Source organism: Prionailurus viverrinus, chromosome B2, assembly GCF_022837055.1.
Source record: "Prionailurus viverrinus isolate Anna chromosome B2, UM_Priviv_1.0, whole genome shotgun sequence".
Lineage (NCBI taxonomy): Eukaryota > Metazoa > Chordata > Mammalia > Carnivora > Felidae > Prionailurus > Prionailurus viverrinus.
The window spans coordinates 16,801,664-16,814,534 of NC_062565.1; the positions used below are offsets into that span (position 1 = coordinate 16,801,664).

The window sequence follows — 12,871 nt, forward strand, 5'->3', positions numbered from 1 at the left end:
ACAGAGTATGAGCGACAGAGGGGCAGAAAGAGAGGGAGACACAGAATCCCAAGCAGGCTCCAGGCTCTGAGCCATCAGCACAGAGCCCCACGCGGGGCTCGAACTCACGAACTGTGAGATCATGACCTGAGCCGAAGTCGGACACTTAACCCACTGAGCCACCCAGGCGCCCCCCCTTGTTCGTTTTTAGAGATAAAATCCTTGTCCTAGTCCCGTGCTTTTGAGGGAAGGATGAATTAAGGAGCCTAAATAAGAGCAGAGCATTTTTTTTAATTTACTTTTTAATCTTTATTTATTTTTGAGACAGAGACAGAGCACGAGCAGGGGAGGAGCAGAGAGAGAGGGAGACACAGACTCTGAAGCGGGTTCCAGGTTCTGAGCTGTCAGCATAGAGCCCGACGTGGGGCTCGAACCCACAAAAGCGAGTTCACGACCCAAGCCAAAGTCGGACACTTAGGCACCCCAAGAGCAGGACATTTTTGCACCTTTGCTGGGCGTCCAGATCTTGTCTGCCGTGTGCTGTGTGTATAGGGCCGGATGATGTATGATACAGACGTAGCCCCCGTCTTCGTGGAGTGTATAGTCTAGAGAAGGGACAGATATTAAACAGTCTCCTAAAGTAATGGATAAGGACAAACTTTACGTATTCTATGAGAAAGACCCACAGCACAGTGTGGGTTTGTGGCTCAGAAAAAAAGCCTCTGTGAGGATGAGTGGCCGGTAGCCGGGAGGGAGCAGGGGGTAAAAAAGGAGTTCAGGCAGAGGTAAGCGCACATGAAGCCCCAGGGTGGGAAGGAGCTCGGGGCACAGAGGAAGGGAGAGCAAGGGAGAGGTGCCGACCAGGTCGGAGAGCAGCTGGTGGGGCTGTCGGGGCCAGAGCATGAAGCCCCGTGGACACCAGGCTGAGGACTGTGCATCCTGTTTTTCTTGCCATGGGAAGGCTCTGCGGAATCATTGCCGGGGGCGTGACATGATCCGGTCTGTGTCAGGAGAGGCCCACCCCGGCTGCCATCTACAGAACACTGTGCAGGTGAAGGACCACTGAGGACGCCTTTGCAGGCAACCAGGTGTGGGTCGTGGTGCTGGGGCCCGCAAGCCAGGTGTGGAGATGAGCAGAGACGGAGGGACTTCGGGAGTGTTCGGGCGGTAGAATTAACAAACTTGCTGATGGCTTAAAGTGTAAGGCAAAAGAACGAAGCCAAGATTATTCCCCTGAGACTTAGCTTGAGACACTGGGGGTGACTTTGCATAGAGGGGGAAGACTGGGAGGGGAAGACCTGGTAACTTGGCGGGCTTTCTTTCCCTTTTCTGGGGCTGTGGGCTTTTTTGTATTCTGCTTAGCGCACAGCGGACCTAATGGCCCTTCCAAATTTGAAGCTGTAATTGGGCCCATGCATCCAAATGCATGCAGGCTTGGAGGCTGCCATAAAGCAGCTTTGGGGGGACCATTTGCAGTCATGACCAGGAACGTCTACAATTACCAGAGCTGCTACATGGATCGTTTCGGACTCGATTTGCCTATGCCACGGTGTCCCAACACAGACCCTAGCGCTGGGAGGCTCTCCAAGTCCCTGAAAGGTTTCTGGTCCTGCAGTTATGAGCCGCTGCTTACCTTCAAGGTCTCTTCCTCTGTGAGTACATCAGAATTAGAAATAAGGCGTTCTGGAGGGATAGCATTTAAAAAAAAAAATTGCTTTCAGTCATTATTGTTACTGTCATAATTTCTTTCTAAATAAAAACCAAGGAGCAGATGATAGACCTGATTTCAGGCCTTCCCCTTGGTGCTGTGGAAACAGCAGGGAGTAGTCTTAGACGGCCTTAAGGGGTAGCTAGTATTTACAAAAACAAACAAAACAAAAAGCTGAAAATCCACATTTTGAAAAATTGTGAAAACTACACAAAGTACTAGCTCTTGGAGCACCTGGGTGGCTCAGTCAGTTGAGTGTCTGACTCATGATTTCAGCTCAGGTCATGGTCCCAAGGTGGTGGGATTGAGCCCTGCATAGGGCTCCATGCTGAACGTGTAGCCTGCTTGGAATTCTCTCTCTCTCTCTCTCTCTCTCTCTCTCTCTCTCTCTCGGAAAAAAAAAAAAATGAAAGTTCTGGCTCTAACTATGATTGGTTGAATGTATTTTCCTTTTTTTTTTCTTTTAATCCTTTTTGAATGTTTATTTATCTTTGAGAGAGAGAGACAGAGCCCAAGCCGGGGATGGCCAGAGAGAGAGAGAGAGGGAGGCACCGAGTCCAAAGCAGGCTCCAGGCTCTGGGCTGTCAGCACAGAGCCTGATGCGGGACTCGAACCCACCAGCTGTGAGATCGTGACCTGAGCCGAAGTCGGACGCTTAACCGACTGAGCCATCTAGGCGCCTCTGAGCGCACTTTCCTTTTAATCAGACTGTTTTTCTTATCACAAATGCCTCTCTCACTTATCAAGACAGAGAGTATCAGAAAACATAGCGGCTTCTTATTCCACTGATTTCTACCCACGAAAGTCTGCCTTGATTAAACCTGGGAGTGAGGAGTGGACAGCTGGGCTGAGCCCTGTGACTCTGTAAAACACATACTTATCTAAGGAGCTAGAGTTATCAACATTTGGGTAGAACTTAGACTTTTGAAAGCTTTCGTTCATGTTTCTGTGAAATTTGTCCACCTATTCTCATTGTTAAAGTCTATCTTTCTGCCAATTGTCTAAGACTTTTTATAACTTATGGACACCCTGCTTTTCATATGATTGGAGAGAGAATGTCTTCCCTCACTTGTGGGGGTTTGCGTATTTGTACCTGCCTTTCTTGTTGTGAATATACTTGTAGTCTTTAAGCGTTTACTGAAAACTAAAAATGCCCTGGATGCCATTACAAAGACCCTCCATTAACACAAAAATCTGCATCTCTCTGCTCAGAGAATCAGCTGTCTAATTATGAATGTTTAAAACCAGAATTAGGGGTGCCTGGGTGGCTCAGTGGGTTAAGCATCTGACTCAGGTCATGATCGAATAAGAACCCCCTATTGGATTCCAAGCAGTGGACCTGCTTGTGATTCTCTCTCCCCCTCTATCACTCTTGCATGCTCTCGCTCTCTCTCTCTCTCTCAAAAAAAAAAAAAAAAAAAGCAACACAAAACAAAACAGGATGAAAGCCTGATGTTAGATAAGGGGCAAAAGGGTAGGGCCACTGTTTGAAAACGCTACTTTCTGCGATTGTCTTAGTTAGGACGTGTGACTCTCATAGACAATAATACAGCGATAGTTCTCTTTTTTACCCATTTCATGCTTGGCAATAAATATTCTTTTATTCATTTTTATTCAATATGCATTTGTAGCAATGATTGGCAGAGATAACTAAAATACTTAACCTATCAAACAGTATTTAATAAAAGTCTTTTGTCTCCAATCAGCCCAGGGAGGTTAGTTTAAGGCTTATATGTGGGAACATTTTAATTAATATGCATGCTTTTACTGACATATTTTAAAATACTTTGCTAACCTAATAATGTCAGAGTTAGAAGCATTGAAGTATCATGATGATCACAGAAACTGTAAGCCCGACACAAAAGGTGCTTAAGAAATATTTGTTGAATGATTTTTGACACCTGGAATATGAGTTGTATACCCAATGACAATGGGACTTAATGGTAGTCGGGGGGTTTTTTTGGGGAGGGGCGTTGACCCATAGAGTACAGTAGGGTGCAAATAATCCAAGACGTCGTCAAGTGCAGGCCATCAGGAAATGGACCATCTGGTGAAGAATTTTCTTTTTTTTTTTTTTTAATTTTTTTTTTCAACGTTTATTTATTTTGGGGACAGAGAGAGACAGAGCATGAATGGGGGAGGGGCAGAGAGAGAGGGAGACACAGAATCGGAAACAGGCTCCAGGCTCCAGAGCCTGACGCGGGGCTCCAACTCACGGACCGCGAGATCGTGACCTGGCTGAAGTCGAACGCTTAACTGACTGCGCCACCCAGGCGTCCCTGGTGAAGAATTTTCTATCTTCACATCTGTTAAGTTTCTTCTGGGGCTGAAAAGTTGAAAGGGGTAAATTATTAGGAAAAGGGGTGCTGGAGCTTGATCCTCAAAAATCAGGTTGGGGTGAAAGGACGCAAAATTTCTTCCCTCTGTGTCTAAGTTGCACAAATGATTGAACTCAGATGTTTCCTACAAGTTAATTTTTTATTTCCTGACAAGAATGGCCTTTAAGTACCAGAAAATCCCAGTTTTGGCCCCATTTCTGCCATTGTCTTGCTGTGTGATCCTGGGAACGTTAGTAAACCTCTCTGGGTACGGGGTCCCTTAAGACAGGCGTGTTTACTGTTCTTCCCAGGGATGTTATTAGGAGCAAAGAAAATTATCTATGTGCAACGTGAAGCTATCAGTGATACATAATGACCCATACCAAATCGTTGTCAACTTAGAATCACCATGACTCCCTTCTCCAACCTTCTATGCGTAGCAAGGAGAAGCCTGGGACCACACACAGCTTCTAGAATCACTTTCTCCATATGGTTCCAGGCGAGACTCAGCCAACGAGGGGCATCCTCATGAGATGTGCAAGAGAAGAAGCCGTTATTCTCTAGTGGCAGTTGAGAACAGCTTTGTGGGAAAACAGACACAAGTTTAGCCGCATCTGCTGCACAAGCATCTAGGAATCACACACTTTATACTACAGCAGCTAAATCAATGGTGGCAGCTCCCAGAGGCTTATGAGGGTTGCCACGGCCTCTTGGTCAACTCCCTCAAATCCTCCCTTTGAGCAGAAGTTTCCCTGACTCTTACTGCCCTACCTTGTCCAACGGTTGCCTATCCCCCCAAGACCTTCCTCCTTGGAATCTCTCAACGGGCTTCTGTGTTCCTGCTGGGCTCCTGGCGGATACATGGCCATAAAATTCCTGCTTCCTTCTGAATCATGCCCACACCCTTCACATGAGGAAAGATCCATCCAAAGGAAACAAGGTCTCCAGTGACTTCTGTTTCTGGCTGCAGAGTGGGCATAAGTACCCTGAAACAAACATGACAAGACACCTGAGACATTTAATAAAGTATTTTTAAAAATATTTTAAAATGTTTGACTGACAAGAAAGTTATGGAAATTCCCCCAGAGAACCAAAAGAGGAGCTAACAAAGAGAGGGAGGTATAGGCAATATTTGAAGAGCGGATCACTGGTTATTTCCTAGAATTTTCGAAAAATTAACTCTCCGATTCCAGAAGAACCAAATATTGTCACGCAGGACGAAGGGCAGACATGTAGCCACTTGTGTGACCCCGTGGACACCTTAGACGTGAGGAAGATCCTAGAAACAGCCAGACTAACAAGATGGGTTTCCCAAATAGAAATCTGATAGCTGATATCTCGTCAGCAACAAAGACGCCAGGAGACAGTAAAGTAACAGCTTCAAGCATTGAAGAAAGAAACAAAAACAAAAACAAAAAAACCCCACCAACCTATTTACTCTATGCAAGTGTCTTCTGAAACAGGGGCAAGAGGAAGGCCTTTTCAGGCACCCAGAAACAGACTTTACCACCTGTAAAGGCTAACGGGGATACTTCAGGAAGCAGGAAAATGATGTCAGAAGGGAGGTCGGCGATCCCAAAAGCAAACGGCAAGAAATTTAACTTCCGGTGATTTAAAAAAAGAATGCATTAAAATGCTGGATGGAGGGGCGCCTGGGTGGCGCAGTCGGTTAGGCGTCCGACTTCAGCCAGGTCACGATCTCGCGGTCCTGAGTTCGAGCCCCGCGTCGGGCTCTGGGCTGATGGCTCGGAGCCTGGAGCCTGTTTCCGATTCTGTGTCTCCCTCTTTCTCTGCCCTTCCCCCGTTCATGCTCTGTCTCTCTCTGTCCCAAAAATAAATAAAAAACGTTGAAAAAAAAATTAAAAAAAAAATGCTGGATGGAAATACGATGCAAATTGGGAGAGGATGGTTGGAAGGAAGGCATTCTAAGGCTGCCTTGGATGGCGGGGGGATGGGGAGGAAGGGGCGAGAGATAAGGACTTCTCTTGGCCCCTACTGAGTTAAAGGAGCACGTTGTAATGTCTATAAGGGCGACATAAAAATGGAGCCTATGGCTTCTGCATCAGTAGAAGAAGAAAAACTGAAGAGGAAAAAAAAATACACTGATAAAAATTTGAATCCATAATCAGAGGCAGTTCCAGGGAGTAGAGAAAAGAGCGGGCACAGGACTCCCGTGGGGTAGGTTCAAACCCACGAATGCAGGTGCGCTTTATGGGGGACAGGCCTTTGAGCACCATCGAGTTACCTCCCCACCCTCACCCCGCAAGCGTTTCTACCGCTTCTAAAGGCACAAATCTCTAAATTATGCAACTAACCCCTGATTGAACGATGCCAGTTATTAATGTCGTCAGACACGGGGACAGGAGTGGCAATACGGAAGATCAGAATACATTTGAGGGGAGGGGCGCCTGGGTGGCGCAGTCGGTTAAGCGTCCGACTTCAGCCAGGTCACGATCTCGCGGTCCGTGAGTTCGAGCCCCGCGTCAGGCTCTGGGCTGATGGCTCGGAGCCTGGAGCCTGCTTCCGATTCTGTGTCTCCCTCTCTCTCTGCCCCTCCCCCGTTCATGCTCTGTCTCTCTCTGTCCCAAAAATAAATAAATGTTGAAAAAAAAAAAATTTAAAAAAAAAAAAAGAATACATTTGAGGGGAAAACGCAAAGTTTCTAAAGTACTCGGGTGAAAGGGACCGGCAGAAAAAGAGAACGAGTGATGAAGCAATCCATTTGGTTCATCCGTTTATCAGGGGCAAGAGCCCAGCTCCCTAAGGTTTATTCCACAGGCCGCCATTTAATAATATTAAATTGTGATTATAGATGCATTTGGTGGAGTGTCCTCCTTTCTAATCCTGGCAGGGGTCCCTGGAGGGGAGGTCCTTAGAGGTTTCTGGCATTAAGGAGAGGCTCTTGATCATAAAGTGATCCCTTCAGGTGACCAAATTGCCTGCCTTCCATGCCGGGCAGCATCACAATTAAGCAGAAGTAGTATGTGCTTCTTTATATCGTGGCTCGTGCTGTTTAGCTGGTGTATAAGTAAAGCTTTGGTGTTGACTTTTAATGTCCTCGGGATTTCTTGATTTACTTTCCGGCTCACGTCAACGTGGGGGTTCTGCACAAGCCTCCGGGACAGCCTGGGCCACCCCACCAGGGGAAGGGTGAAATGCAAGCCCTGTTTGCGATGTGGGCTGGGCCCCATGGAGAGATTTAACCAGAAACCAAACTCCTAGCTCTCCTCCAAGCCTCCACGAGCTGTGAATGCCCCAAGATGAAGACGTTGCCAACACGGGAGCTGCTTCCTCTCCCCCACACCCCCAGTTCCTTAATCCCTTCCATCCTTGTCAATCAGAGTGGTCCAGCTTGTCCCTTTTGCTTAAGGCCCGGCCAGAAGCAAGATGGCAGCCTGCTGCTTGGTCCCTTTTCTGAGACCCATTCTCTGGCTTCCAATCAGCCTTTCAATCCGACCACTCTAAGAGAAGATGAAAGGAAGGACACCCTTCTCTTTACCACCCAAAGCAAAGACAGACCTCAAGTTAAAACTTCACTGTCCCGAGCCTATCCCTGATTCTCACCAGGGTTTGGGGGCGGGGGCGGGGGCAGGGGTGGCGTGAGGGCAGGGTTGGCTAATTAGGAGTTTCCTTCTGGGCAGACAAGCCACAATGGAAAAGAAGCAGGTGAGTCTCTCCAAACGGGACAGCGCCCAAGAGCTTACTAAGTAGCGTCTACGCTTGTTTTGCTCCTTCCTATTCTGGTCACCAACGATCTCCACGTTGCCAGACCGTGCAAGACCTACCTGTGGGTGTCGCAGAGACCGGTGGGTCAGTGTGGCACTCACCGCCAAACCTGGCCCGGGCTCCTCTCTCTCAGACAGTGGAGCCGCCGTCCTCCCAGCTGCTCAGCGCAGAAGCCAGCGTTGACCTTGCCACCTCCCCGCCTTCCACCACACTCACCCCGAATCCATTCTACCCCCAAAATGCTCAGCAAATCTGTTCACCTTCTAGCTCTACCGCCAACACCCTGGTGTCCACAGGCACTGCCCATCCAAAATATTCATTACCTCCCAACTGGTCTTGCTTCCATTCTTAACCTTTTCCACACCACAGCCAAAGAGATTGAAACAGAGTGTTCCCTTCTTGATACTCTTCAGTGACTCTCTGTTGCCCCGAGAATGACACCTAAACTCCTTTCTGTGGCCTACCATGTCTGATGAACCTGGCCTCTGCTCGGAGCCCGAAATCCTCAGAACTCTTTCCTGCACCAGGACCTTTGCACATGCTGTCCCCTTTGCCAGAAATGATCTCCTTCTACTCTTCCATGGCTCGCGCTTATCATTTGGGCCCCAGCTTAAAAATGACCTCTCCAAGATGGCCTTTCCTGTCTACCCTACTTAAACGTACGTCCCTGGCCCTAATGCATGGATTCCTGTTTGTTTACTTCATAACATATATCATGATTGGTATCTCTGTGGGTTTTTTTACTTGTTTGTAGAAAATCTTGCTGATTCGACTATAAGATCTACAAAGGCAGGGCCCACATTGTTTACCATTTAATCCCAGCACCTCTCACAGCGCCTGGCATGAAGTAGGCACTTGATAAAGATTGTTTCGTGGAAGAATGAGTGAAATCTTCACCTCTTACTGTCTTAGCTTCTCTGTGCGCTTGACTGGCCCCAAAGTTCCCCCTTAGGGGCAGAGTGGGGTGTGCTCGGGCTAAGGGGGTGTTGGGGGCAGAGAGGAAGCCTTTAGCAGCCCTGCATTGAGAGTCTGTGGCTCACACTATATGCTTTCAAACTGTGAGGTGTTCTTTTGTTCAGAAAGGTGTAAGTGAGGAAAATTCTATAGAGATTACTGATAGCTTGAAATATCTATGGGAGTTTTGGTTGTTATATCTGAGATATGACGTACTACTGATTGACTTTTGTTCAAAGAGATGCACAGAGACATAACAATTCCATACGTTTTATGAAAGGAAAGATACTGTTGTTTCCGATCAGGGCTGTGGCTCCAAAACGGACCGTTCTCTGGCAGAAACACTTTCCGGCTCACGCTTTCTTCTGTCATCACCATTCTCGGATGTGAATTGGGTAACTGAGTATTCACGTAGCCCACGGGAGTTCAAAAAAGTTATTGAATCAGGGAAGAAAAATGGCAGAGGCTGAAACTAAGAACAGGAATAAAGACATGACCACATTGGAGGTAACCAGGTGGAAGAAAGGTGGTCAAAGGAAAAACGAGAATCCAAAGAGCCTCTTTCTATCTCTGTGAAAAATGTGTAAAAGGCCAATTCCCCAGCTTCTTTATTGCTGCCTTTCTTGGTTGATAATATATCCAACTAAGGGCTTCTATTGATGGGCAAAGAGGCTAGTAATGGGGTGCATGAGTATATGTAGGCACTGAGTGAATCCATGAACATCATAGAACTTCAATAGAAACAGAATAAATCCTTGGGTGGCCTGCCACAGAACCTAATGTTTGAACATCTCAGTAGTAATCAAGAGTTTTCTTAAGTTGGGGGCAGAATTAAAAAAAAAAAAAAAAAGTTTTGGGCCACCTGGGTGGCTCCGTTGGTTAAGCAACCAATTCCTGATTTTGGCTCAGGTCATGATCTGACAGTTCGTGAGATCAAGCCCCACATCGGTCCTTGTGCTGGCAGAGTGCACAGCCTGCTTGAGATTCTCTCTCCTCGCTCTCTGCCCCTCCCCCAGCTCACACTTGTGCATGTGCCTTCTCTCTCGCTCTCTTTCTCAAAACAGATAGATAAACTTAAAAATTTTTTTTTGGAAAAGCCTCATAAAGGCAGGCGAGAGTTCAGCATTTCACTTCCCTTCCTAGGAATAGATTTTACCAGTGAAAATTCAGATTTGAAGGCTAAACAAAAACAAAAAAACCTTTGTGGGCTTTTTTTTTTTTTTTCCTGAGTTTGGAAACCAAAAAGTGCATGATTATTTCAGAGGGTTATTCCAGAGAGCTCTCCTAGTAAGAACTTGTGTGTTTTGGGTCTGCCTCTCCAAACACATCTAGGAACTCATAAAAGCCACATTTTACTATTCAGTGGTGCGAAGGAATTTTGTGACCTTTTGAGAAATTCTGTTTTGTTTTTCCTAAGAAAACCGCGATAAGGAAGTGAGGCAAACTTCTTGACAACGGGAAGACTGTCTCAGCGCCCCAGGTTTGCGTTCCCAGTGGCGTGGAGGGACTCTGGGCAAGCAAACTGTCACCAAGTTGTCCTGCATGTGAGTTCCCAGATCTTGCACTCAGAAAGGTGTTCTAATTTCCACCCACCCTTGGGATTTGTGGAACAGACATCCGTGGCAACCACAGACACATCCCCGTGCTATTTCCCCAGTGCCCAGGGGCTCCAAGGTCCAAGTCCAAGAACACCGTGAATAAAAGGTTGAAACCAAGGGGACAGGGAACCGAACAAAGAACATGGGGGTCAACCTGGAAGAAAGAACAAAACATTTGGGGAACGTAAGAAATAAGCTCCTGCGTTCCCTTCTTGTCTCTGAAACCAAGGGGGTTGGGACTCAAGCTTTAATACCTTCTCAGCGTTTGACACATTTGACCATATTTATCGAAGAATTCTCTTCCCTTTGTCTTACCTCCAGACTTTCTGACTGCTCCTTGTTGACTACCTCTGCAAGATGTTCTTCCAAATCAGGCATTCTCAGCTGGGATTGATTTTGCTCTCCAGGGGACACTTGGCAATATCTGGAGATGGTTTTGATGGGGACACCTGGGGGAGGGTGGGTGCTCCCGGCATCTAGGAAGGAGGCGAGGGTGCTGCTAACCATCCTACAACACACAGGCAGCCCTCCTCAAAGACCTATCAGTTCTACACCATCAGTAGTGCAAGTGTTCCATAGTGTTTATTCCTAGATTCTTTATTCTTTGCATTCATACACTCTTTGGGGGGTCATCTCATCTTCTGCTACTTAAAAAAGTTGTAGCTACACTCTAATGGCTCCCAAGTCTCTGTCTCTAGCTAGATGTCTCTTCTGAGCACAAAACTCGGATTTCAACCATTCTGTTGGACATCTTCAGTGTGATAACCTACAGACAGCCCTTTTGTTTTGCTTTTTAAAACATTCTTTATTTAAAAATGTTTTTTAATGTTTATTTACTTTTGAGAGAGACAGAGCATGAGCGGGGGAGGGGCAGAGAGAGAGGGAGACACAGAATCTGAAAGAGGCTCCAGGCTCCGAGCTGTCAGCACAGAGCCCGACGTGGGGTTCCAGCTCACAAACTGTGAGATCAAGACCTGAGTCCAACTTAGGCCACCCAGGGGCTTGGGCCACCCAGGTGCCCCCAGAATTTTTTATTTTAAAGAGAGAGAGAGAACACGCGAGTGAGCGAGAGGGGCAGAGGGAGAGAGACTTTTCCAAGCAGGCTCTGTGCTCAGCACAAAGCCTGATGTGAGGCTTGATCTCATGACCCTTGGGATCACAACCTGAGCCAAAATCAAGAGTCAGATGACCAACTGACTGAGCAATTTAAAAAAAAAAAAACAATTCTCGATGGAGTGCCTGGGTGGCTCATTTGGTGGAGCGTCTGACTTCCGCTCAGGTCACGATTTCGCGGTTCATGGGTTTGAGCCCCGCGTCAGGCTCTGTGCTGACAGCTCGGAGCCTGGAGCCTGCTTTGGATTCTGTGTCTCCCTCTCTCTCTGCCCCTGCCCCGTTCACACTCTGTCTCTCAAAAAATAAATACAGGTTAAAACAAATGTTTTTTTAATAATAAAAAAATAAAAGAATTCTCAGCAAGGAAAAAAAATGTTTATCATTGAACAACTAGTGTGTGCTATATCATCTTTTAATAAAAGGGGATTAAAATGAGTTTTTGTTCTGAAAGAACAAAGCACCGCTTAGTGACGCGCTGTGAGAGGAGACACAGTTTGGGATGCTGCTGAGGAAGAGAAACCCTAGAGTCGCTTAGGTCAGACCGATTGGCCCCTAGCGAGCCTCGCAAAAGAGAAAGGGGGTCTTTGCGTTAAACAAGGACTTTCACCGTGAACTCCAGGCACTCCCGCCAGTGGTACCTCTTGTTGGCCAATACTTCCCGAAGAGTCTCCACTCTGTTATGCTTTAGAGCTCGCCGAGTCCTAGGTCGCACTGCAGGGCTCTAATAAATATGCACTGAAATTCATTAATGTTTCTTTGAGTTTGAAGTCCCTGCCCCATATACTTTCCAGTTTCCCGGAGTGTGAAACGGAACTGCTTCTCGTGAGATAGTTGATGGATAGCGAATGAGGGTGTTTCCCAAGCAAACTTCTTCTTTTCTTCTGCCCCTGTGGCCCCCTCCCAGATGCCTTCCCTTCTGCCGGTTAGACCCCTGCCTCCCCTGCGGTGAACACACGTGTCCCTCTTCACCCCCGTGGAGGCTAACCCCAAATCAACCAACTACTCGCATTTGGGAATGCCCCCAGAGAGCAGCAAGCACCCCTCTTCAAGAACAGCTGGCGTGTCGCTTCAGGAATACCGTGATGGGTCAGCAAGGGAGAGCCGGAGGCAGGAAGGCGAGAGAGTTTGGAAACCGGTCCCTCATGGGATCAGTCATGTGGGGAATTTGGAACTTTGCCCCGGAGCGTGTGCGTGCAGGGTGCTTTCCTGAATCGCTGTTATCTCCCAGGGAAACCAGCTGCCCACACATCGTGTCCTTTACTGACATCACGATGTGCTATCTGAGGGGAAGCGACGGTGGCCCGAGACACCGTGGCTCTTAAAGCAAGAGCAGATTCTCATGCTTCTGCAACTTTCTCTTTCGTGAAAAGAACAGTCTCCTCTCTCCAACTTGGAGCAGCTTTCTAGAGAGCTGCCCATCTGTCTATGTCTTAAAAACAAGTCTCCATGTGTGCTATCTGGAGCCAGGCTCAGAA

General features: G+C 47.3%; 1 protein-coding gene and 1 long non-coding RNA gene across 8 annotated transcripts in view; one reads left to right on the forward strand and one right to left on the reverse strand.

The window, feature by feature from the left end:
- The window catches only part of ADTRP (androgen dependent TFPI regulating protein), an 85,339-nt gene that overhangs the window by 22,378 nt on the left and 50,090 nt on the right, over positions 1–12,871 (forward strand). The window contains exon 2 of one of the 5 annotated variants that reach the window (XM_047860106.1): positions 941–1,631. The exons of the other annotated variants lie outside the window; for them this stretch is intronic. Coding sequence (XP_047716062.1) covers positions 1,392–1,631 — 240 coding nt within the window. The 5' untranslated portion in view covers positions 941–1,391. The remainder of the gene's footprint in view (positions 1–940; positions 1,632–12,871) is intronic. 5 annotated transcript variants of the gene reach the window in all.
- On the reverse strand, positions 3,926–5,657 carry LOC125166261 (uncharacterized). Of its 3 annotated transcripts, none has more exons than XR_007152416.1 (3): positions 4,777–5,657; positions 4,389–4,585; positions 3,926–4,013 (listed from the first exon to the last, which is right to left on the reverse strand). It is a non-coding gene; the product is annotated as an uncharacterized LOC125166261 (long non-coding RNA). The 3 variants fall into 3 exon arrangements; XR_007152418.1 differs by lacking the exon at positions 3,926–4,013 and having other exon boundaries at positions 4,179–4,585; positions 4,777–4,991; positions 5,516–5,657; XR_007152417.1 differs by lacking the exon at positions 3,926–4,013 and having other exon boundaries at positions 4,179–4,585; positions 4,777–4,991; positions 5,436–5,657.